Genomic DNA, 27282 nt, shown 5'->3' with positions numbered 1-27282 from the left:
TTCTTGTGGAAGGGTGTGGCCTTTGCATACTGCCAGCTACTGGGCATGGTATTTCGTATTCGAGCGAACTACGAAAGCTATGGTTAAGACAGCAGCTAACTCAGCTACAAATTGGGTATAGCATCTGACAAAGATTCGACAGAGCCCTGGAGCTTTGTTTGATTTTAGCAATTTTAGTTTCTGCTCAACATCACTGATACTAATATCTATATCACTTCCACTAGTGGCTCAAACGTTCTGGAATATCATTTTACAACATGAGGCAGTATACAGCCCAGACGTATCTAACGGAAACTGACAAGAAATTACATTTTGCTGACTATGCATTCCCGACATTGTTTTCCGGCATCACTGCGGCCACACGAGGAGCAGCCTCATTTACAACATTGCCGGCCCCTGTTGCTGGGCAACGTTTGCGGAAATGCATTCCCGGATCAGGAATGTTTACATTGGGCCACATTTTTGACATAGAATGGACGACCGCGAACAAATGGAAGTCAGTGCGGATATCCTGCTTTTACATCACACAAGGTGTAAAGTTAGAAAGAACAGGATAAATCGGCCTTTGTAAATGTGTTCTTTCTTATGTAAGAGGAATGCTTCAGCAAGTTTTATTGGTGAACTTATGCTGGCTACATGCCTTTTCCAGTGTGTCGAGTCTGACACTTGGTCCGAGAGTTGGTAAAACCGATACAAATTTGAGAGAGTGTATATCAGCTATAACCTGACCGGCGATGGCCCTTCATTTTTTAGCTTCTGGTGATTCGTACAGAAGTTTAAAGCGCATGTTTAAAGCGCAGTATTCCTCAATAAGCTTGTTAACTTATGGGTGAGACTTCAATAAGCCTTTTGGTACCAGAAGTGAGCAGTGCCTCAATTGAAGGAATCAAGAATTTCATTAAAGTAAGTTAAGAATAAAATTTTCATTTTTATTCCGTTTTTGTTCACCAGCAGGTTCCACTGTTTATGCTAACAGTTCCTGCTTCGTGCACGTCTAGAGACTGTATGAAACTCATGGGATCAGATGCTAACCATGTAGATGAAGAGCCACAGGCTCTTCCACTCTCCCTATGCAAATTGTTTGCCTCACATTTGGCATGGGTTCGGAACCTGAAATTTTTTGAGAGCATCATCATGATTCCGAGTTTATCGACAACAGCTTCACAACAGTCCTTTTTCTCTCGAATGAAAAACAGCCCACAGTTGCACGAAATTATGTTTATATTAAACCTTGACCATGGTTTGTGCTATAATAATATAGCCTTTTTCAGAAGTCCTAAAAATGATTTTCATAATTTTTAAAGACGTGTCCATATACCTATACCTTTTTCTGTCTGTCATCTTTTTATACATTACTTTCAGGTCGCATAGGCCTGGTCGTAGATCAAACGACTCTATAAAGTTCACAACAAACTCCTATAATAAACAGCTACAAAATATGTGACTATCTGAATGCGTGCAGACTTTCGAACAAGAACGAAACGATATTGTTTTCACTCAGACACGTGACTCCAGCGCTGTCGGTGAGAGAAGTAGGAAAGAAAAGGGAGAGCTAGGACAGATATAGATATTCCCCTGCAGTACGAAATATTCACCGCCCTTGGTGTACAAACCAGCAGCTCCTCGAAAATACGTCGGCAACAACGTGCGACAGCCGGCAGCATCAGCAATAGTGCCCAGCCATACCTCGAAATTACTGTCTATTGCAGTCACATTGCAGTAACGATGAGGGCAATGCTATTGTTGCCAAATATTGCGGTAAAATATGATCCGTGTAGAGACACCTCTAGGCTCGCCCTGCAGGTGAATTACTACGGAAACTGTGGGCAGCGGTAGGTGGTCGGCAGTAGCAGTAGGAGCACTGGCCACCCAGGGGTGGCCCCTCAGTGCGCAGGGCAGGGCAGCCGCTGCCGCGGCTGTGGCATCTCCTCCGCCTCCTCACTCCCTCCCTGCCCCTCCCTCCCTCTCGCTCTCTTTCCTCTCACTCTCTCTATCGCCTTCGTTCTCTCTCTCTCTCTCTCTCTCTCTCTCTCTCTCTCTCTCTCCCGCTCTTCTACCGCCCAGGCTAGGACCACCTTCGTTCCTGCTGCCCGCCGCACAATTTCGGATGGGGCAAAATCTCTTCACAGACGAATTAGTACGGCACGGGGACAAAGCAGGTGGAATGCAGGGCGGCTCGTGGGAAGGCGGCAGTGGGAGCGGCCGGGGAGGCACTTGTACTTCCTCTGGCAGCCAAGGTCGCGCCCCGCTCTCAGCTGACCGCGCGGCGGCTGCCCACCTGCTCTGCTCGCATTCCTCACCTCCGTTATCCTTTGATGGCCGCCCGTACCTCTGCACTCATACCCACCTCTCTCAGCCGAACTCTACAAAAGCAATGTCTGCAGAGGCTGTACAAATAACAGTGGTGAAAATATATGTTGCATACTGTCAAAACTTTGATACTGAACGTTGTGATAGGAAATACGTTATGATATCATTATATTGATTTCTCTGTAGTGTTATTCTAGGCCTACCGCGATGGCCAAGCGGTTCTAGGCGCTTCAGTGCGGAACCGCGCGACTCCTACGGCCGCAGGTTCGAATCCTGCCTCGGGCATGGATGTGTGTGATGTCCTTAGGTTAGTTAGGTTTAGGTAGTTCTAAGATCTAGGGGACTGATGAGCTCAGATGCTAAGTCCCATAGTGCTCAGAGCCATTTGAACCATTTGTTATTCTAGCTGAAACAGCCCATGTCTCTACCGTGACTGGGCAGTATGTGCAGTGTACAGGTGTAAGGCGCTGCAGTCATGGGCTGTGCGGCCGGTCCCGGCGGAGGTTCGGGTCCTCCCTCGGGCATGGGTGTGTGTATTTGTCCCTAGGATAATTTAGGTTAAGTAGTCTGTAAGCTTAGGGACTGATGACCTTAGCAGTTAAGCCCCATAAGATTTCACACACATTTCAACATTGTTGCAAGGTACATCGAGATGACAAAAGTCATGGATAGCGATGTGGCCGGCCGCTGTGGCCGAGCGGTTCTAGGCGCTTAAGTCCGGAACCGCGTTGCTGCTACGGTCGCAGGCTGAAATCCTGTCTCGGGCATGGATGTGTGTCATGTCCTTAGGTTAGTTAACTTTAAGTAGTTCTAAGTCTAGAGGACTGATGACCTCAAATATTAAGTCTCATAGCGCTCAGAGCCATTTCAACCATTTGATAGCGATATTCACATAATACACAGATGGCGGTAGTATCGCGTCACAAGGTATAAAAGGGCAGTGGATTGGCGGAAGTGTCTTAGTTACTCAGCTGATTCATGTGAAAAGTTGTCCGACGTTATCATGGCCGCACGATGGGAACTAAAAGACTTTGAATGCAGAATGGTAGTTGGGGCTACAGGACATTTCGTTTTGGAAATCATTAGGGAATTCAGTACTCCGAGATTCTTTGTGTCAGGGGTGTGCCGATAATACCAAATTTTAGGCATTATCTCTCACTACGGACAACGCAATGGCTGACGGCCTTCATTTAACGGCCGAGAGAAGTGGCATTTGCGTAGAGTTATCATTGTTGACAGACAAGCAACACTACGTGAAATAACAGCAGAAATCAGTGTGGGACGTATGAAGAACTCAGGCGTCAGAACAGTGAGGTGAAATTTGGCGTTAACGGTCGATGGCAGCAGATGACCGTCGTGAGTGCGTTTGCTAACAGCACATCGCCTGCAGCGCCTCTCCTAGGCTCGTGACCATATCTGTTGGGCCCTAGATGACTGGGAAACTGAGGCCTGGAAGTAAATTGGGTTGGGTTGGGTTGTTTTGGGTAAGGAGACCAGACAGCGAGGTCATCGGTCTCATCGGATTAGGGAAGGACGGGGAAGGAAGTCGGCCGTGCCCTTTGAAAGGAACCATCCCGGCATTTGCCTGGAGCGATCTAGGGAAATCACGGAAAACCTAAATCAGGATGGCCGGACGCGGGATTGAACCGCCGTCCTCCCGAATGCGAGTCCAGTGTCTAACCACTGCGCCACCTCGCTCGGTACCTGGTCGTAAGTACCGATTTCAGTTGGTAAAGGCTGGTTGTAGGTTTCCAGTGTGACGCGGAGCCAACGAAGCCATGGACCCAAGTTGTCAACAAAGTACTGTGCAAGTTAGTGGTGGCTCCATAAATGTGTAGGCTGTGTTCACATGGAATGAATTGGGCCTTTCAACTGAACCGATCATTTACTGGAAGTAGTGATGGTCGGCTACTTGGAAACCATTTGCAGCAAACAACGATGAAATTGTTCGATGACTGTACACCATATCGCTGGGCCCAATTTTTGCGATTGGCTTAAAGAACATTATGGACAATTCGAGCGAATTATCTCAACACCCAGATCGCACAACATGAATCCCATCGAACATTTATGTGACGTAATCGAGAGGCCAGTTCGTGTGCAAATCCTGTATAGGAAACACTTTCGCAGTTATGGACAGTTATAGAGGCATCATGGTTGAACATTTCTGCACGGTTCTTCCAACGACTTGTTGAGTCCATGTCGCGTCGTTCTGCTGCACTGCGCCAGACAAAAGGAGGTCCGGCGCGATATTGGGAAGCAACCCATGACATTTGTTACCTCAGCGTATGTCAACCGTGTCACCTGCAAACACTGCAGTTCTTGTTCTGTCTGTCATTACGAGAGTTGCGTTCGTCCTGGATGGTTCGGACAGCAATAACGTACGATCAGATGCTTCGTGTAGTCACTCTAATGGAGCAGGGCCTGAGGCAGGTGGACGTCGCAGCGGATGTCTCTGTGTATCAGAATGGCGTCTTTGGATTCTGCAGCAAGTTTTTAGTGACAGGATCAGTTAAGGATCGACACAGAAGCGTCCCCATAAGAATACCAATTGATGTACAGCACCGATATCTGCGTATAACAGGAAGCAAAAACAATCTACGTAATGGTACATGTGTACAGTGGCAGTTCCAAACAGCTAAAGGAGTGTAAGTGTCAACACAAAAGATACGAAATAAGTTCAATGGGCAGAGATTACATGCCAGAAGACCTCTCGAGGCTCCTGCTCTAAATTGGTTTCGGAGAGGAGTTCGCGCGTGTCGCATGGGCACGAAACCACTCTTTGTGGCCTAGGCAGCAATAGGACACAACGCTCTTTTCTGATGAAATCCTTACCAGTTTCCACCTTGACAATACTGACATTCGTGTATGGAGGCAACGAGGACAACGTCTACACCCGGACTGTACCAGAGGCCACCAACCTTAGGAGGGCAGTTCAGTCATATTTAAGGGTGGAATCATGTATGGCCGCAGGAAATCCCTTGTGCCAATACATGGGAGAACGACTGGTGTGATGTATCGGGACGACATATCTGCACGCATTTTGACTCCATTTGGTGAACATATCGGAGCAGGATTCACGTCGATGGACAATAATAAACACCCCATTCATCTCAATATTGTGAACAACTTTCTAGTGGAGCATAGTATCAGATGGACGGAATGGTCTCCATATTTTTCAGATTTCAACTGCCTTAAGAATGGGTGAACTATGCTAAAACGAGCGGTTAGCAATCTTTTTTCCCAGCAAAGAACTTACAGGGCCTCACAGACGCCACAGCGGAGGAATGGTCCAATATCGCACAGGCTTATTTGGACAATATGGCAAGGAGTATGCCTAAACCACACAAAATGATCTCTGATTACGAGGAGGGCCAATTGGTTCATAAATAATAAGATTAATTGAGTTCCGTAACAAGTTTCAGCTAGTAATAGCGAATACCCTGTTCAAGAATCACAAGAGGAGGAGGTATACTTGGAAAAGGCCGGGAGATACGGGGAGATTTCAATTAGATTACATCATGGTCAGACAGAGATTCCGAAATCAGATACTGGATTGTAAGGCGTACCCAGGAGCAGATATAGACTCAGATCACAATATAGTAGTGATGAAGAGTAGGCTGAGGTTCAAGACATTAGTCAGGAAGAATCAATACGCAAAGAAGTGGGATACGGAAGTACTAAGGAATGACGAGATACGTTTGAAGTTCTCTAACGCTATAGATATAGCAATAAGGAATAGCGCAGTAGGCAGTACAGTTGAAGAGGAATGGACATCTCTAAAAAGGGCCATCACAGAAGTTGGGAAGGAAAACATGGGTACAAAGAAGGTAGCTGCGAAGAAACCATGGGTAACAGAAGAAATACTTCAGTTGACTGATGACAGGAGGAAGTACAAACATGTTCCGGGAAAATCAGGAATACAGAAATACAAGTCGTTGAGGAATGAAAGAAATAGGAAGTGCCGGGAAGCTAAGACAAAATGACTGCAGGAAAAATGTGAAGACATCGAAAAAGATATGATTGTCGGAAGGACAGACTCAGCACACAGGAAAGTCAAAACCTTTGGTGACATTAAAAGCAAGGGTGGTAACATTAAGAGTGCAACGGGAATTCCACTGTTAAATGCAGAGGAGAGAGCAGATAGGTGAAAAGAATACATTGAAAGCCTCTATGAGGGTGAAGATTTGTCTGATGTGATAGAAGAAGAAACAGGAGTCGATTTAGAAGGGATAGGGGATCCAGTATTAGAATCGGAATTTAAAAGAGCTTTGAAGAACTTACCGTCAAATAAGGCAGAACGGATAGATAACATTCCATCAGAATTTCTAAAATCATTGGGGGAAGTGGCAACAAAACGACTATTCACGTTGGTGTGTAGAATATAAGAGTCTGGCGATATACCATCTGACTTTCGGAAAAGCATCATCCACACAATTCCGAAGACGGCAAGAGCTGACAAGTGCGAGAATTATCGCACAATCAGCTTAACAGCTCATGTATCGAAGCTACTTACAAGAATAATATACAGAAGAATGGAAAAGAAAATTGAGAATGCGCTAGGTGACGATCAGTTTGGCTTTAGGAAAAGTAAAGGGACGAGAGAGGCAATTCTGTCGTTACGGCTAATAATGCAAGCAAGGATAAAGAAAAATCAAGACACTTTCACAGGATTTGTCGACCTGGAAAAAGCGTTCGACAATATAAAATGGTGCAAGCTGTTCGAGATTCTGAAAAAATTAGGGGTAAGCTATAGGGAGAGATGGGTCATATACAATATGTACAACAACCAAGAGGGAATAATAAGAGTGGACGATCAAGAACGAAGTGCTCGTATTAAGAAGGGTGTAAGACAAGGCTGTAGCCTTTCGCCCCTACTCTTTAATCTGTACATCGCGGAAGCAATGATGGAAATAAAAGAAAGGTTCAGGAATGGAATTAAAATACAAGGTGAAAGGATATCAATGATACGATTCGCTGATGACATTGCTATCCTGAGTGAAAGTGAAGAAGAATGAAATGATCTGCTGATCGGAATGAACAGTCTAATGAGTACACAGTATGGTTTGAGAGTAAATCGGAGAAAGACGAAGGTAATGAGAAGTAGTAGAAATGAGAACAGCGAGAAACTTAACACGAAGAAAATGAAGTTAAGGAATTCTGCTACCTAGGCAGTAAAATAACCAATGACGGACGGAGCAAGGAGGACATCAAAAGCAGACTCGCTATGGCAAAAAAGGCATTTCTGGCCAAGAGAAGTCTACTAATATCAAATACCGGCCTTAATTTGGGGAAGACATTTCTGAGGATGTACGTCTGGAGTACAGCATTGTATGGTAGTGAAACATGGACTGTGGGAAAACCGGAACAGAAGAGAATCGAAGCATTTGAGATGTGGTGCTATAGACGAATGTTGAAAATTAGGTGGACTGATAAGGTAAGGAATGAGGAGGTTCTACGCAGAATCGGAGAGGAAAGGAATACGTGGAAAACACTGATAAGGAGAAGGGACAGGATGATAGGACATCCGCTAAGACATGAGGGAATGACTTCCATGGTACTAGAGGGAGCTGTAGAGGGCAAAAACTGTAGTGGAAGAAGGAGATTGGAATACGTCAAGCAAATAATTGAGGACGTAGGTTGCAAGTGCTACTCTGAGATGAAGAGGTTAGCACAGGAAAGGAATTCGTGGCGGGCCGCATCAAACCAGTCAGTAGACTGATGACGAAAAAAACAAAAAAAAAACTGCGACTGACAACCTTTCAGCCATCAAAAACAGTGCCGGACGCTCACCTGAAGATGGCTAACAGTTATTGCCAGCCGTAATATTGTGGCAAGAATTTGTGAGTAGACTGTTTAAGTTTTTATGTTGGTAACGCCACGTAGCGCTGTGTGTGCTGTGTGCAGTCTGTGGCTGGTTTGCATTGTTGTTGGAATATCTGCCATTGTAGTGTTGGGCAGCTGGATGTTAACAGAGCGTAGCGTTGCGCAGTTGGAGGTGAGCCGCCAGCAGTGGTGTATGTGGGGAGAGAAATGGCGTAGTTTTTAATTTTGTAAGACTGGATTTCATGAACTGCTATATATATTATGACTTCTGATGACTATTAAGGTAAATACATTGTTTGTTCTCTATTAAAATCTTTCATTTGCTAACTATGCCTATCAGTAGTTAGTGCCTTCCGTAGTTTGAATCTTTTATTTAGCTGGCAGTAGTGGCGCTCGCTGTATTGCAGTAGTTCGAGTAACGAAGATTTTTGTGATCGCTAGTTCCTTAAACAGGCCTCCACAAGATGTTCTTGAGTTCACTACACAAACAGTTCTTACTACCCGTTTCTGAACCTTGAAACTGATGAAATATTTAAATATTAATTTACACGTTATGATGGAGTGGATCTCAGTGTCTGTGGATTAAATTACTTGAAGAAATACAGGGGCCAGACACTTTTTACCTAGCTAAATTTATACCAAGACACAATTCGAACTGTCATTCATCTTCAGTGGGTGTAGTACATTTATATCTTCAAAGTACTACATTTATGTCGACTGCACTTTGAAAGCTGCGGACGCCCTGTGCAAATTAACAATTAACTTAACTACCATGTTTTCATATCTGCTACAAATTATGTCTACAGCGTCACACAGAAGTAAATGTCAACGTGTCTATGCATTTCTTCCTACACGATCAAGAGAGTAGAACACTTCTAATTGGAACAAAGAGGTGATGATTGGGTTTTGGAACACTGGAAGCAGCGTTTCTGAAATGTTGAAGCATGTGAATTCTTTAAGTGCATCTGTGGTTCAACTGAATCTCACAAGCTAATTTCACCACTATGAATAAACATGGTGGAAACAACAACCAGCTGTCATTGATGTCAGAGGCGAACGTCGACTGGGACGGCCGATGACGATCGACGGAAATGCAAGAGTTGGATAGATATCAGTCCAAATAAACCAGGAGACAAACAACAAAAGCTGAGAGAATCTCAGGACATGGGGAGCGCCCGTACAAAGGAATGGTGTCTGTAACAGTGCTGCCGACAGACAGCTACGTGAAACTCTGGAGTACAGTTCATTGTATATACGCGAAAGTGCTGGATTGTCGACGAATGCCATCTAGCGTTTAATCACGTTTCTGCTGCATAGAACCGTCGAATGCTGAGGTGTTCACCGAGAAGTGTCGGAGAATAATGCCGTGCGAACATACTGAAAGGTCGTGAGGTAGTGTAGATAACCTCGTGGCACTGTGGTATGTTTTTATCGCCACGTCTAGGCTCTATGACCAAGGCTGTCCTGGCAGATTTAGGTACGAATTCATCCTCAGAGGGCTTACTCGCTCTCTCTCTCTCTCTCTCTCTCTCTCTCTCTCTCTCTCTCTCTTTCTCCGTGGCTTTTTTTTAATTTTTACTTTTTTTTCACCATGCATCCTGCAACAGCTAAGCGAAGGAAGACAGAAACTCATGAAGCACGTACACTATAAGATCAAAGTATCTGAATACCTGGCTGAAAATGACTTGCAAGTTCGTGGTGCCCCCCATCGGTAATGCTGGAATTCAATATTGCGTTGGCCCTCCCTTAGCCTTGATGACAGCTTCCACTCTCGCAGTCATATGTTTAATTATGTACTGGAAGGTTTCTTGGGGAATGGTAGCCCATTCTTCACAGAGCGCTGCACTGAGGAGAGGCATCGATGTCGGCCGGTGAAGCCTGGCATTCCAAAACATCCCAAAGGTGTTCTATAGGTTTCAGATCAGGACTCAGTGCAGGCCAGTCCATTACAGGAGTGTTATTGTCGTGAACCACTCCACCACAGGCCGTGCATTGTGAACAGGTGCTCGATCGTGTTGAAAGATGCAATCACCATCCCTGAATTGCTCTTCACCGGTGGGAAGCAAGAAGGTGCTTAAAACATCAGTGTAGGCCTGTGCTGTGATAGTGCCACGCAAAACAACAATGGGTGCAAGCCCCCTAGATGAAAAACAAGACCACACCATAACACCGCCGCCTCCAAATTTTACTGTTGGCGCGACACGCTGTGGCAGATGACGTTCACCGGGCATTCGCCATTCCTACATCCTGCCATCGGATCGCCACATTGTGTACCTGATTCGTCACTCCACACAACGTTTTTTCACAGTCCAGTCGTCCAATGCTCCTTACACCAATCGAGGCGTCGTTTGGCATTTACCGGCGTGACGTGTGGCTTATGAGCAACCGCTCGACCATGAAATCCAAGTTTTCTAACCTTCCGTCTAACTGTCATAGTACCCGCAGTGGATTCTGATGCAGTTTAGAATTCCTGTATGATTGTCTGGATAGATGTCTGCCTATTACATATTACAACCCTCTTCAACTGTCGGCGGTCCCTGTCAGTCAACAGACGAGGTCGGCCAGTACGCTTTTGTGCTCTACGTGTCCCTTCACGTTTCCTCTTCACTACCACATCGGAAACATTGGACCTAGGGACGTTTAGGAGTGTGGTAATCTCGCGTACAGACGTATGACGCAAGTGACACTCAGATCACCTGACCACGTTCCAAGTCCGTGAGCTCCGCGGAGTGCCCCATTCTGTTCTCTCACGATATCTAATGACTGCTGAGGTCGTTGATATGGAGTACCTGGCAGTAGGTCACAGCACAGTGCACTTAATATGAAAAACGTATGTTTTTGGGGGTCTCCGGATACTTTTGATCACTTAGTGTATCAGCACCTATACCAATTCCGAATTCTGCAAACGGTGATGATTCTAGGAAATAGCTTTGGAGCATTACGAGCAATCTCAGTAGTACGTATGGAAGGATGCAATAATCTCTCTTCTCGCCTCTAAATTAAAAGAGAAACGCCGTCGTGCGTGCGGTCCAGGAATTATTTGCAGAACGCGTGTTTGTGCTACCTGTGCGACGTGACTATGCCACCGATGAAAGAAATATTTCAGTGGCGAATCCACATTAAGACCTTACAGTGTTACTGTAATAACATAGTTTCAAAACAGGTCGACGAAGTTACTTTTTCCCATGTGGAAAGAGCAAACAAACGCAGCTGCAGTTCCAGAGGACAGAGCCCTCTAGCAGTGTGAGTGGTTCCAGATAGACCTGACTACTGAGCCAGAAACAATGCACTGAACAGCGACTCCAGTTTATGTCAAATCTGGTTGCGTGCTACGTCCTCGAAATTTCCAAAACAAAACAAAAATCTTAAGTCAATGTTTCAAAACAGTACGGGTCAAATCAGTCTCACTAAATCACAAATTGTACTTTCTACAGAAAGAGTGAAGTTTATTTCGACCAAGCCAGGCCTCGTTTCTCTCCCTTTTTCTCTTTTTTCTTCAGAAGAGAACTTGCTCCAGTTACCTGTCGCCATTACCGTGTAAACACAAAGCTGCCGCCTCCTAAATGTCACGCGCGCTACTGTAAATCGGTTTGGAGAATCAGAACTTGGTTCAAATGGCTCTGAGCACTATGGGACTTAACTTCTGAGGTCATCAGTCCCCTAGAACGTAGAACTACTTAAACCTAACTAACCTAAGGACATCATACACATCCATGCCCGAGGCAGGATTCGAACCTGCGACCGTAGCGGTCTCACGGCTCCCGACTGTAGCGCCTAAAAGCGCTCGGCCACTGCGGCTGGCAAAATAAGAACTGCTGGTACAGGTTCACATCCACAAAAGAAGAAATATCTGCAACATCAGCATGAAACCTGGATCTGTCAATCCTGCTTATCACCACCCCTGACTCAATAAAATACAAAAGTCCTGAAAATGGTCACCTCCCTCCCAGAATCCTACAGGATGTCAACCTACGAGGTCTAAACCCCCCGCGACAGCAGCGACTCTACGAAAGTTTAGATTCAAAGCGACTCCCAGAAACTGTTTTTAACATTGCGCCTTTTTGCCCATATCGAGCTATGTGAACAGGGCTCCTCTCGTCTTGAAATGCAGCGTAACTATCAGGGGACAAGCATTGTACCAAAGAGACCGACCAAATAGCCATATGACGCTTGGACGGGATAACGAACTTGCAGAATAACCATAGCACCAATGGAATAATGTTATATGGCTACGCACGTCATCACTGAATCCCCTCCATGTTCCCATCTAGGGATATAAGGTAGACCAGAAGTCAGTATTGTAATGTAGATTGTACCAGAAATATATTCACAGCTGGGAATATGAAACCACCCAGTTGTATACTGGAATGGTGACAATGAAAACTTGTGCTGGACCAAGATTCGGACCCCGATGTCCCGCGTTAGACGAGCGGGCGCCTTAACCGCTCCGGCTATCCGTATACGAACCACGACCAGACCTAAAATTCCACATGTCGTCCTCTATGTATCACAACCCGCTCTCTTACGTTACGCATATTCCCGTCAGGGAAGGATATATTTATTATCTAAGAGTCGAGGTCGTGGTATTGACGAATAAATGAGGAATAGCAGTGCCCGTGTTATCAAGAAAAACGATTCAGTGTTCCTCCGGACATGAATGTCTAGTTAAAATTATTTCCTCTCGACCTAATGGACGATAGGAATTCGCCCAAATTGTATGGTCTGGTCTCATCTCCCCGTTCTCGTTCCACAGAGGCGACGACATTTGTTGCTGCGAGAGTATAGTAACACTCAGATCGTCCCCAAGGGACAGAAGTGTTGAAAAACGGAGATAGTAGAGTTGCAGTCTTGTCAGAAGCATCAGCAGCTTCATTACCCGACAAGACAAGGAACACAAACGAACTACAAATAAGTGCCAGCAACAGTGAACACCCGAACTACTCCCACGCCCGGGTTCCCGGGTTCGATTCCCGGCGGGATCAGGGATTTTCTCTGCCTCGTGATGGCTGGGTGTTGTGTGATGTCCTTAGGTTAGTTAGGTTTAAGTAGTTCTAAGTTCTAGGGGACTGATGACCTAAGATGTTAAGTCCCATAGTGCTCAGAGCCACCCGAACTACAACTGGAACATCTCTGTAACCTCAAGGCAGAATTCAAGTATATTTTCGCATTGCATTTTGGTGATTAAGGCGTTTTGCAAACGATGAGGGTGACATGGACTACTTGGTTAGAAAGTTGCACAAATGATATCAGAAGTTGTGTTTAACCATTGATTTAGAGAAAACGGTTTATTTGGTTACTGGATCAAAATCTGACGTTAGATTTTTTGGTAGTTATGTCTGTGGATTCTTAAAAATATTTCGGAGTCGTTATTAACAAAAATGTATCCATTAAAAGCGAAATTAAGAACCGCATTGGCCAAGGTAGACAAGTAATCAAACAGACAAATGTGATTTTATAGAACACACAGATTAGAAACTGAGATCCGTATATTTAAAAGAAAGTGTAGCAACGCATATAATAGAAATATTTCATCCTCATACTCACGGAATAAGTGTTGGGTGATGCGAGCTATGTGAACAGGCGCCCCCAGAGTAGCCATGGACCCCATGAAATACCACCATACAGCTGCTCAAATCATCACCGATCCCCACCGCGTTTAACTTTCTTTCTTTCTGGCGGCCTTTGTCCCGCTGCAAAGCGAGGTCGGCCGTGTTACTATTAATTTGGCAGTGTAAGTTGCAGAGGGTGGCCAGATGCCCTTTCTGTCGCCACCCTGAACCCCCTGGGACGTCCGCAGCTCGTGGTCGTGCGGTAGCGTTCTCGCTTCCCACTCCCGGGTTCCCGGGTTCGATTCCCAGCGGGGTCAGGGATTTTCTCTGCCTCGTGGTGACTGGGTGTTGTGTGATGTCCTTAGGTTAGTTAGATTTAAGTAGTTCTAAGTTCTAGGGGACTGATGACCATAGATGTTAAGTCCCACAGTGCTCAGAGCCATTTGAACCATTTGAACCCCCTGGGATGGAATTAGTGTATCTCAGCTGTCTGCATCTAGTATAAGCCATGGAAGAGTGCGAACGGTTTCAAATGTCTGCGAGTCGTGTAACTGAGGCATAACATGGGGACCAACCCGGTATTCACCTAGTGGGATGTGGAAACCGCCTAAAAACCACATCCAGGCTAGCTGGCATACCAGCCCTCGTCGTTAAACTGCCGGGCGGAGTCAATCCGGGGCCGGCGCGCCTACTGAAGTCAGGGAAGCAGCGCATTTACGTTCTCGGCTACCCTGGCGGGTCGCCGTGTTTTAACTCTTAGGACGCAAACTTGGCCAGAAGTTAGAAACAATTAAACAGGACTCATCTGCAGAAATGACATTCTTCCACCACTCCACAGTCCAGGTTTTGCGTCTTCGGCACCACGTTTTCGACTTACGGGCATTTTCATCTCTGATGAGTGGTTTTGAGATTCCAGCTCGTTCCTCAGTTCCCTGCTCATCGGGCAGAGAGGGTTCGCGAGTGCCACTTAATTCTGCAGTGGCTTTTGTACCTGTTGTCCTTTAATTTTGCGTCACAATTCTCTTCAACTACCGTCCTTCACGCTTTTGTGCGCGTTGTGACTTAGCGGATGACGCTTTTCCGCTTTCGTTGTACGCGGTATAAATCTACGTTACTGCGTCTCTTGAAACTCCAAAGACTTCGGCTGTCTTCGTTACAGAAGCACCCACCATAGAACACCAGTAGTATAGCACCCACGTTCAAATGCACTTAGCTCCAAAATATGCACTCAGAACTGCACAGGGCACTTTAAGGACCACGAGTGACACTCGCAAGTTATTGAGGTAACAGAGCAGGAGGCGTTGGTAGTCAGATTCCGGAGCACAAGCCGCAAGCTTAGCTAGCATCTAAATGTATGTTCAAGCAAGCATTTCTTGCGATGTTTCCATGTTTATGTCCACCACTTGAATGCTGTTTGGGTGACGACAGATGGCCTAAGAAGATGATGGAATGGATTCCAGCGGATGGCAGGCGGAGAGGATGTCAGAAAGCAAAGTGCAAACATGGTGTCAGAGAAGCTATGTCAGACAGGAATTTGCAGCTGGAAGGATAGAGGAAAAGGCGCAGATCATTCCTGTTTTAAAGAAGGGTCGTAGGACAGACAGGAATTTTCAGCTGGAAGGATAGAGGAAAAGGCGCAGGTTATTCGTGTTTTAAAGAAGGGTCGTACGACAGGTGCACATAATTATAGGCCTATATCGTTGTCAGTCTGTTGTAGAATTGTGGAACATGTTTTATCCTCACTAATTACGATATTTTAGGAGAACGAAAAACTCCCCTTTAAAAGTCAACATGGATTTCGCAAAGAGAGATTTTGTGAAACTCAGTACGCTCTGTTCCTCCATGAGATGCATGGTGCTGAAGACAGCTGCGCTCTGATTCAGACCGTTTTGCTTGACTTCGGGAAAGCATTCGACACTGTCCCGCACTGCCCTCTAAAAAACTAATAATAAATAAAAAACAAGCTTATCAAGTATTGGGCCAAATTTTCGATTGTATTCAGGGACTCCTGTCGGACAGAATTCAACAAAATCTACGTACAGATATAAATGTAATTTCCGGAGCATCCGAACGAATTGTGAAAGAAGTGTCATTGTTTGCAATGTATATAACTGATCTTGTAGAAAGCGTCGGAAGCTCTTTTAGATTGTTCGCTGAGGGTGCGGACGTCTATGAGAAAGTAGCAACGACAGAAAAGTCTCCATTTCCAAAATGGCCGTCATGGTCATGAATGACCAGTCTCTAGCAGCTGACCCTGAACAGAAATAAATGTCACATACTGCGCATAGATGTGAAAAGAAGTCCACTACTGTACATCTACATTCTTGATGAAAAATTGCTGGAAACAGTATACACCGTAAAACATTTTCGAGTAGCTATTGAGAGCGACCTTAAGTGGAATGACCAGATAAAACAAACAGTAGGAAAAGCCGACGCCAGACAGAGATTCATAGACCAAGCGAGGTGGTGCAGTAGTTAGCACTCTGGACTTGCCTTCAGGACGACGGATCAAGCCGTAGTCCGGCCATCCACATTTAGATTTTCCGTCATTTCCCTAAACCGCGCCAGGCAAATGCAGGGATGGTTCCTTTGAAAGGGCACGGCATATATCCTTCCCCATTCTTGACACAATCCGAGCTTGTGCTCCGTCTCTAATGACCTTGATGTCTATGGGACGTTAAGCCCTAATCTTTCTTTTTCCTTCTTGAGATTCATAGGAAGAATTTGAAGAAATAATCCTCAAAATAAGTGGCTTACAAGGCACTTGTTATAGCGATTCTTGAGAATTTATCTTCAATTTGGGATGGTTACCAGGTAGGATTGATAGGATTGATAGAAGAGATAGAGAAGATGCAACGAACAGCGGCGCGTTTCGTCACGGGATCGTTTGGTCGGAGCCAGGTGCTAAACAAACTGCAGTGGCAGACGCTGCGAGAGAAGCGTTGTGCATCACAGAGATATTAACTGTTGCAATTTCGCGAGAGTACTCTCTGGGAAGAGTCGAACAAAATATTGCTTCCTCCCACATATTTCTCGCGAGATGACCACTTTGAAAAAATTAGAGAAATCAGAGCTGATACAGAGGCTTACCGACAGTCATTCTTCCCAGGAGGCATTCACGAGTGGAACGTGGAAGGGGGGATCAGTTAATGATACCAGAAATACCCTCCGCTACACACAATTAGGTGGCTTGCGGAGTACTGATGTAGATGTAGATGTTGTTACGGTGCTCGCTTATTTCCAAGTCCGTATCGATCCTAGTGCTGAGTTTTCACTAAAATGCCCTTTGGTGTTAGGCGGTTGTTTACGTGTGTGATCGCTGGCCGGAGCTTAGCTGGAGGCGTGTGAGTAAGGAAGAGGTGGCTGCCTTGGCGTGAAAACAGTTCGGCTCGGCTGGGGTTGTTTGCGTCTGGAAGCCGAGTGGGGCCCGATGGGAAGACCGGACCGTGATTTTACGGTTAATAGTGTGGACAGCGGCGTGGTGGGCCGTTTAACTTGTTTCGCAAGGGGAGCAAAATCTCGCTTGTTGTAGTTTGTCGAGCCTGAGTTTGAAATACCTTCTATGTGCGGCGGGATGTCATTTCGTCCTCCTGTCTCTCCGTCGATGGGATTGCTATCCTCGTTTACCGTCCGATGGATGTATATCGATGCGCTACGCTGCTCTCCGTACTCTACTAGACCCTGGTGATGGAAGTGCGTCGTTCAGCGGCACGTTAGTCTGGGTGCTTTATTTTTGATCTTCAAGTGTATAGTCTGCGAGTGGCACTCCTTAGATTTTGCCTTGCGCAGTTAGGTTGGAGTTTATTTTGTCTTGTGGTGCTTGCGCTTTCCGTCAACGAAGGTTAAGCTTGATTCGGCACTCCGTACGACGCTTGGCACCACAGCAGGCGGGTCGGAGCCACCTTCGCGTCTAAACGGAAGCCTTTGGACTGAGAGGTCTTGTGTTTTGCACATTGTTCATAAATTGTTGTTTTGGTATTAAGTTGGCTAAGGTTTCTTATGGATTTCCCGGGATTTGGTCTGTTGTCCGGCCCGGGCTAGGTCTCGTTATTTTAAAGGTCGGTCCTCGTTTTGGCTAAGTACGATTTTGGTTTACTGCCTGGTGGTTCTGGTAGTACGCCGGGTCGCTGTGGTTGTGTTGCATTTTGTATGGGGCTGTGTGCTCGGAGCCGTGAAGTACCATTTGTGTGAATTGCTTCACTGGGGAGTACTGATCGGGCCATTCTTGGTCCTCTTCTGTATGAAATAATTTTATCATTATTTTAAAGTAATATTATCACTTAAATGATTTAATTCTTGTTGCGTTAATTGCAACTTGGGTATTGAGAAATTTAATAGTGTAATTACGCAAGATTTAATAGTGGCACATGCCCCTTTACCTGTTTCGTAATCTGTTAATTACCGAAAGACCTTATGCTCTCACTCATATGATGTGATTTTCTTGTATTATTGTATTTTTATGTCATGTTATTGTTTTTTAATTTGCTGATCACTGGTGTACTGTTCCAAGTATTAAAATGTTTCAGGTAGCTATTACTTGGGTGGGACGCGCGGAACCGCAACGGAGAGAGTAGTTGCGCGCTTTACGTGTCCGTTGTTGACGCGGCCTGGTGTTCGTTGTTTGTTTTGGTGCACCTGAGTTAAGTATTGTGGTGCCGCCTCTCTTGCGGCCCCGTCGTGTTCTTATAAACATTTTCTTCAAGGCATTTTAGTTAATTTTATGCTAGTATTATTTTAATTTCTTACATTGGTAAAATTGTGCGGCCTTCATTATGCACACTGTTTGTCATAGCGGAGTTTATGTGCCATTGTAATTTCTTAAACACCATTGTGTTTGCCCTTCCTGATACATTTTGTGTGTCATAGATTTGAGTATGACAATTACATTGTCTCATATATCATGATGTGCGTTTGTAATGGTGCAATAAATGGATGATTGTTATTTCTGTTTTGGCGCCCTTCATGCCTGCTTTCTTATCCCTATTGGTACGCTATCCTTGTACTTGTGTTGGTAACCCACACCAGTGGTAGCAGAGCGTGGTTACGATCCACGGACCTCTGGGTTATGGGCCCAGCACGCTTCCACGTTCACGCCAAGGCAGCCACCTCTTCCTTCCTCACACGCCTCCAGCTAAGCTCCGGCCAGCGATCACACTCGGAAACAACCGCCTAACGCCAAAGCGCCATCTGAATGAAAACTCAGCACAAGGGTTATAGACTTACTAAATAAAAACTAGACCGCGCATTAGCGCTAGTGTCGCGTTCCCACATTCAACGTGATAGAATTCGCCATTTTCAGGGAAACAGTGCGTAATCAGGGTTCGTTCGTGTGCTGCTTTTAATTGTAACAGTATAATGGAAGCAAAGACGAAGACGGAAACAATGTTACGTTTCACAGGTCAGTCATTTCTGGTTGTTTGTTACTTTCTATTACTTGTATATAGTATTTTCATGGAGAAATAATACATCATGAGCGTTTGTTTTTGTTTAGGTTTCCCCTTACAAGCGATTTTCTAAATCGGAAATGGCTCTGAGCACTATGGGACTTAACATCTGAGGTCATCAGTCCTCTAGAACTTAGAACTACTTAAACCTAACTAACCTAAGGACATCACACACATCCATGCCCTAGGCAGGATTCGAACCTGCGACCGTAGCGGTCGCGCGGTTCCAGACTGTAGCGCCTAGAACCGCTCGGCCACTACGGCCGGCTAAATCGGAAATGGATAATTGCTACTCGGAGAGAGAACTTCCAACCTACAGCAAATCATTTGCTGTGCTCTCTTCATTTTGAAGAGAATTGTTACATGAAAAATTATGTAAATAGACGTCTACTGATGGACGATGCTATACCGACAATATTTGGATTTCCAACTCATTTGAAAAAGGTAGAGTGTTCTGGAAATCGTGCAATATAGGCCTAGGTTAAATAGTGTGGAAATACTGTCAGTGTGTATAATTTTGAACGTTCCTTTTCCAGGTTACCAAGGCAATCAAATACATATTAAGTATGAATCAGAGATAGGTCGAATAATATTTGATCAAATGTTGCAAACTCAACCACTTTTAGAGGTGCTATCAGTGTTAAAAACTGATGTGCGAATGAAATTCCTACCGTATTTAAAGTGATATGGGTTATTACAATTAATCATACCAAAATTCGAGTGTAGACAATACTGTGCTAAACAAAAGTAAGCGTGCAAAATGTACACAGTAGTCGGCAAAAAGCAAACAGGACCTGACAGGAAAATTACGTGAATTAAATAATAATCGTACTGTCTGCTACTTTAAAAGTTTCATGTAATTATCTAATGCAAATAACTCTATGCAAACTCGCTCCACCTTGTCAGAAATGAGCCTTACATTCTTAAATTTCGCATCTCTATGCAGACGTATTTCAGAAATTAGGAAACTTCATTCATTTAGGTATACTTTTAAAATAGACTAGAATACTCAGTACTTTTTTAAACAAACATGCGTTTAATTTGTGCTTCAATTTGCTCTTGTTGCGTCTCATATATGTCAAATCACAACCCTAGTACTAGCATTCATCCCTGCAAATGGCGGCGATCAGCTGCTTCAATTGGGGGACAGTTGCCTCGCTTCTCCGCTACGGCGTGGTAGGGGCTTGACTAGGATCGATACGGACTTGGAAATAAGCGAGCACCGTAACAGATGTAGACTTTGGAAACTATGGGGCGAGAAATAACGCAGTAAATCGCAACAAAGAATGAGCCAGCAAGTGAAGGCATTTCTTGATCCGTTGAACGAAAGGGCGGTACGTGTACATCGGACTGGGCTTCCTGTTAGGACAAAACTCTCATTGTTCATACGAAGAAAGTGGTTAATAGAACTACCACGACAGTGGTTCATTAAGTATCTTTTTTTTCCGTCCAGCGACAATTATAAGCGCCAGCCGCCGAGGAGCGGTGCAGTAGACGCTGTCGCGACCGGAATTACACCTGTGCGGACGTCGAGTCCCACGAGATGGTCCCCGGCGCCGCGCCGCAGAGGGGTCACGGGACCGCGGCGCGCCCGGCGGTCCCAGGCCGGCCTTTGTCCGGCGGCGGCGGCGGCGGCGAGGTGTCGCTCACGCAAATCCGCGGTCTGCCCGGCACATGTGTGGTACGGCGCAGCGCGGCGCCGTCCTGCGCAGACAAAGCGGGCGCCCGCCGCGGCCCCGGGCCATTCATTGAGCGGCGCCCAGCGGGGCCCGGCCTGGGAACCGAGGCCGCCGCCTCTGCCGCTGCGGGGGCGGGAGCGGGGGAGAGGGGCGCGCGGGGACGGCCGCTTTGAGGCCCACCGACAAAGTCCAACCTGCCGCGGGTGGCGGGGCGCTGGAATGCGCCACCCCACAACAGACCTGGCCTACCCCACAGCCACACACACACACGCGCGCACACGGCGCGCGGCTCACAGCGCCCGCCCGCCCGAGTTGGCACCTCGCTCGTTACTGCTGGCTCGGCTCGCTCGCCCCCTCCCATCTCGCGCCTTAAATCGCCTCCGGCACTTACCTGTCACTTTTCGCCTCGTTAGGTGCCGGGAGTTGCGAGTGCCCACAGCAAAAAAAAAACTCTCGACATGCTTCCTCGCGGTCATTCATTCAGGTCTCGTCTGTTCAGCTACCAACTTTCACCAGCAACTACTTTATTTCACATCGTGCACAGAGACACTGCACGTGCATGTGCACTGAACGTGTGCATCTATCTCCGAATGTTCCTGTTTCTAAAGCAGCTCATCATTAGCCAGTTGACAGATTCATTTTACTCGTTCGTGTCTTCTAACTTCACCTACCCGTCCTCTCTAACACCTTCGTCTCCGTCTTTCCTTGTCCGTTAGAATCACACAGAGAAATCCACTAGCCCATTAACAGATCAAATGAACGGTGTATAAATCATTTTTTTTAAATATGTCTCAACGACCTTGTTCCACATATGTTGACACATAAGAGACAGCCGGCCGGGGTGGCTGAGCGGTTCTAGGCGCTACAGTCTGGAACCGCGCGACCGCTATGGTCGCAGGTTCGAATCCTGCCTCGGGCATGGATGTCTGTGATGTCCTTAGGTTAGTTAGGTTTAAGTAGTTCTAAGTTCTAGGGGACTCATGATATCAGATGTTAAGTCCCATAGTGCTCAGAGCCAAACCCATAAGAGACTCGTTTCAGATACGGGAACATAGGAATGTTTGTCGTACGGTGAGCTGCTCGACCGTTTAACCCCACCCTTTTCAACTCCCTACGCACGATCACTGTTTTAACTGGAGTGCTGGTAGCACTCTGTAACTCACGGGTAATTCCTTCCGCTGATTTCATGCGAGTTTTTTACGACCATTCCCCACAATTTTTGACGCTCCATGTTCATTAGTACAATGACATCTTCCCGGTTTTGATTTAACTGTGGTTGCTCATTAACGCTTTCACTTTACAATAGCATCACCAAAAATTGGCTTGGGCAGCTCAAGAAAGGTTGAAATGTCTCTGATGTATTCGTTACTCAGGCGACATCCAGTGCCTACTCCACGTTTGAAATCACAGAGCTCTCCTGACCCACCTATTCTACGGTTTCTGCTTCTCTTCTGTCAACACTATACTCTCTGCCACCTTTTGTTCCAGAAGGTCCGCCTCTCTTGACATCTAGTGGATAATTCCGCTTTGTATACGAGTGTCCGGATGCTTTTGATCAGATAGTGTACAAAAACTCATCAACTGGTTGTAAGACTTTCAAACTTTATTTAGTTCTGTCATTTGTTGTTACGATCATCTGCACTAGACGAAAATGGTACAACGGCATTACTATTTCCAATTCCGCTATTCTCAAAAAAAAATGGTTCAAGTGGCTCTAACCACTATGGGACTTAACATCTGAGGTCATCAGTCCCCTAGACTTAGAACTACATAAACCTAACTCACGAACATTACATTAGTTCTAAAACATTCCTTCAGTTTCTGCATCATAAGTTGCAAATCTGCTTTGCACCTATCCCGACAAATTGGGAACAATAGACAGGAATGGGGGAAAGAAATACAGTAGAAGAAGAATGGGTAGCTTTGAGGAATGAAATAGAGAAGGCAGCAGAGGATAAAGTAGGTAAAAAGACGAGAGCTACTAGAAATCCTTGGGTAACAGAAGAAATACTGAACTTATTTGATGAAAGGAGAAAATACAAAAATGCATTAAATGAAGCAGGCAAAAAGGAATACAAACGTCTCAAAAATGAGATAGACAGGAAGTGCAAAATGGCTAAGCAGGGATGGCTAGAGGACAAAAGTAAGGATGTAGAGACTTATCTCACCAGGGGTAAGATAGATACTGCCTACAGGAAAATTAAAGAGACCTTTGCAGAAAAGAGAACCACTTGAACGAATACCTAGAGCTCAGATGGAAACCCAGTTCTAAGCAAAGAAGGGAAAACACAAAGGTGGAAGGAGTATATAGAGGGTCTATACAAGGGTGATGTACTTGATGACAATATTATGGAAATGGAAGAGGATGTAGATGAATATGAAATGGGAGATATGATACTGCGTGAAGAGTTTGACAGAGCACTGAAAGACCTGAGCCGAAACAAGGCCCCTGGAGTAGACAACATTCCATTAGAACTACTGACAGCCTTGGGAGAGCCAGTCCTGACAAAACTCTACCATCTGGTGAGCAAGATGTATGAGACAGGCGAAATACCCTCAGACTTCAAAAAGAATATAATAATTCCAATCCCAAAGAAAGCAGGTGTTGACAGATGTGAAAGTTACCGAATTATCAGTTTAATAAGTCACGGCTGCAAAATACTAACGCGAATTCTTTTCAGACGAATGGAAAAACTAGTAGAAACCGACCTCGGGGAAGATCAGTTTGGATTTCGTAGAAATATTGGAACACGTGAGGCAATACTGATTCTACGACTTATCTTAGAAGCTAGATTAAGGAAAGGCAAACCTACGTTTCTAGCATTTGTAGACTTAGAGAAAGCTTTTGACAGTGTTGACTGGAATACTCTCTTTCAAATTCTGAAGGTGGCAGGGGTAAAATACAGGGAGCGAAAGGCTATTTACAATTTGCACAGAAACCAGATGGCAGTTATAAGAGTCGAGGGACACGAAAGGGAAGCAGTGGTTGGGAAAGGAGTGAGACAGGGTTGTAGTCTCTCCCCGATGTTATTCAATCTGTATATTGAGCAAGTAGTGAAGGAATCAAAAGAAAATTTTGGAGTAGGTATTAAAATCCATAGAGAAGAAATAAAAACTTTGAGGTTCGCCGATGACATTGTAATTCTCTTAGAGACAGCGAAAGACTTGGAAGAGCAGGTGAACGGAATGGACAGTGTCTTGAAAGGAGGATATAAGATGAACATCAACAAAAGTAAAACGAGGATAATGGAATGTAGTCGAATTAAATCGAGTGATGCTGAGGGAATTAGGTTAGGAAATGAGACACTTAAGGTAGTAAAGGAGTTTTGCTATTTGGGGAGCTTAATAACCGATGATGGTCGAAGTAGAGAGGATATAAAATGTAGACTGGCAATGGCAAGGAAAGAGTTTCTGAAGGAGAGAAATTTGTTAACATCGAGTGTAGATTTAAGTGTCAGGAAGTCGTTTCTGAAAGTATTTGTATGGAGTGTGGCCATGTATGGAAGTGAAACATGGACGATAAATGGTTTGGACAAGAAGAGAATAGAAGCTTTTGAAATGTGGTGCTACAGATGGATGCTGAGGATTAGATGGGTAGATCACATAACTAATGAGGAGGTATTGAATATGATTGGGGAGAAGAGAAGTTTGTGGCACAACTTGACTAGAAGAAGGGATCGATTGGTAGGACATGTTCTGAGGCATCAAGGGATCACCAATTTAGTATTGGAGGGAAGCGTGAAGGGTAAAAATCGTAGAGGGAGACCAAGAGACGAATACACTAAGCAGATTCAGAAGGATGTAGGTTGCAGTAGTTACTGGGAGATGAAGAAGCTTTCACAGGATAGAGTAGCGTGGAGAGCCGCATCAAACCAGTCTCAGGACTGAAGACCACAACAACATCAACCCTCTTTTTAACAGTGAAAAAGTCAATTGTATTGAAAGAGAAAAATAGTTTTTTTGTGTTATTTGGGAAAACACAATGAAAGAAGAAACAAAATGGATAAGCCAAAAAAGGCTGTATGTATTGTATTCTAAATGTTTGATGAGTTACTGTATATACAGGTTCCCCAAGGAGGAATGGTCAATATTCAGGGCTATATCAGGAGCGATCATTTGAAGCAAAGAATTCTAGTAAACATGGGCTCCAAAACGCATATATTAGGAGCTGTGAACATTTCTTCATCTTCGATACTGTGAAACAAATCTCTTCTACTGCAAGCTCTTTGCTTCACTTATTTCGAGAGGAAACAGTATAGCGCAAAACAGGGAAAGGTCCAGTAAACATGGAATCTAAAGGACATTCGTTAAGGACTATGAGCACTTATTTATCTTCACTACTCGAAACACACCTCTTTTACTGAACAGGAGTTCACATCTCTTAAGCTACTAGCTGACCCTAATATTATTGCACTTGGCCTCCCATTGCCGCTATCAGAAACACGCGGTGACGTTGCAGCAAATAATTACAGTGGTGACTAAGGAAAGCGCATCGAACTGTGGATGATTTCATGAAAGTTGTGCATATACCATCAAGTGTTTCAGGGTTTCCTCGTGAAACATCACGATAGATACTGAGGATAAGCCGACTAAAGCGCCCTCAGTCCCAGATGCAGTAATACTATGGTTCACTAATACGCATTTTAGAGCCCATGTTTACTGAAATTTCTTTCGTTTTTTGGTCCGAACAACCTCCTCTCAAAATATGATAAGCAAAGAGATTACATTAGAAGAGATTTTCTTTTATGTCGAAGATGAGGTAGTACTCATTGCTCTTAAAGTATTATGGAGATCAAGTTTATTGTACAGTTTTCATTCGAGAAGTGGCACTTGCCATGTACGTGAATACTGACCGTTCCTCCTAGGACACCCAGTATATTTTCTCTAACAAGCTAGAGGAAGCCCTCAGAACAATGGAAAAAATTCTATGCAATCAGTATGGAATGGGAATAAACAAGAAAATGACTTAAATGATTGTATGCAATACAGGAGCAGAATATGAACGAGAATGTGGACTGGAAGAGAGGAGCTAGAAGTGATAGAGGAATTTACTTACCTGGGAAGCAAAATCACAAGGGATGGTAGAAGCCAGAAAGAAATTGCCAGCAGAATACAAAAGGCCAAAATTGCATGTAATCGGAGAAGGAACTTACTCACCAGCAACAACATCAATCTCAAAATAAGGAAACGTATAATGAAAGGTTTCGTTTGGAGTGAGGCCTTATACAGATGTCAAACTTGGACAATTGGAAGAGAAGAGAGAAGACGGCTATAGGCCCTGGAGATGTGGTGCTATAGAAGGATGATGAAGATCAGCTGGAGAGACAAAGTAACAAATGAAGAGGTGCTTAGAAGAGTACAGGAAACCAAATCTCTGTGGAGGCACATCCAAACAAGAAGAGAAATCTGGAGGGCACATCCTACGACACAACAACATCATTGGAACAACAGCAGGAGGAGCTATTGAGGGAAGGAATCGGCGGGGGCGACGAAGGATATCATACATGCAACAGATCATGAGTGACGTTGGATGTAACACATACGTGGAAATGAAGAGGAAAGCAGACAGAAGAGAGGAATGGCGCTCTGCTGCAAACCAACCTCAGGGTTGAACACTAAAAGAACAAGAACAAGCTAATGTCGATGTTATCAAATGTTTGGACGATACTTTTCCTACTGTTCCGCTTCTCAGCAGTTTACCGTACAAACTTTGTCTACAATATCCGTTCTGAATTTGACCTTGACCATTAACAAACTCCTTAATCCCATTACTACATTCCGACTTCTACTACCACTGATGACGTCTCATAGCCTCCCTTTCATCTTTGCGCACTGGGCTAAGTGAAGTGACGATGCGCTGAAGTTCCCCCTAGTGTGGATACGCCACCATTTCACAATGACGTCACCATCAGTTCGGTTCGGTTCTGTTGACGTCCACGGTGAATAGACCTTAATCCAACCGACAAACTAGGTCACAGGCAACTACGTCAACTGTGAAATGTGTGCACCTTCGTGTCAAACAATAGGAAATTAAGCTGTTCCCAATGTTACCGTTTCCTTGGCGCCCTGAAAGTCACCTCTTTGTCTCATGACGACTCTCGCTCTGGGGTGGATTTGTCTTTCGTGTGGCAACCTGTCATTCCGAACACGGTTTGTGAAACGTTAACGCAGCCGCAAAAAGAGGAACAAGAATTTGGCCATTCCGACAGAAAGCCTAGCGCCGGTGTAGTCGGGAAGGAAACAAAACGGTTCACCCCCTCTAATGGCTTCGTGGAATAGCGGTCGGTGGGGTGGTTGTAGGGGCCCCCGAGGGGTGGGCAGGCCGCGCCCCGCATGGGGCCCGAAGAATGTGGGTCGTAATTGGCAGCAGGGGCGGCGCGGCGGCAGCGCGGCTATCGGGTGTCGCGCTACAGCCTCTGCCTGTCCCTGTCCCTGTGCCTGCCTTCCGAGAAGACGGCCAGCCGCAGCCAGGAC

The 27282-nt window shown here is 45.2% G+C and overlaps 1 protein-coding gene across 1 annotated transcript; it reads right to left on the bottom strand.

Annotated features, from left to right (window-relative positions):
* Window positions 1-20701: 20701 nt before the first annotated feature.
* Window positions 20702-21169, bottom strand: LOC124788791 (translation initiation factor IF-2-like). The gene has a single exon (XM_047256074.1). It carries the CDS (start codon window positions 21167-21169, stop codon window positions 20702-20704), a length of 468 nt encoding a protein of 155 aa, XP_047112030.1.
* Window positions 21170-27282: the final 6113 nt, after the last annotated feature.

This window comes from Schistocerca piceifrons, chromosome 3 (genome assembly GCF_021461385.2).
Source record: "Schistocerca piceifrons isolate TAMUIC-IGC-003096 chromosome 3, iqSchPice1.1, whole genome shotgun sequence".
Classification (NCBI taxonomy): domain Eukaryota; kingdom Metazoa; phylum Arthropoda; class Insecta; order Orthoptera; family Acrididae; genus Schistocerca; species Schistocerca piceifrons.
The sequence above is the reverse complement of the archived record's forward strand: the minus strand, read 5'-3'. Positions and strand labels throughout refer to the sequence as shown.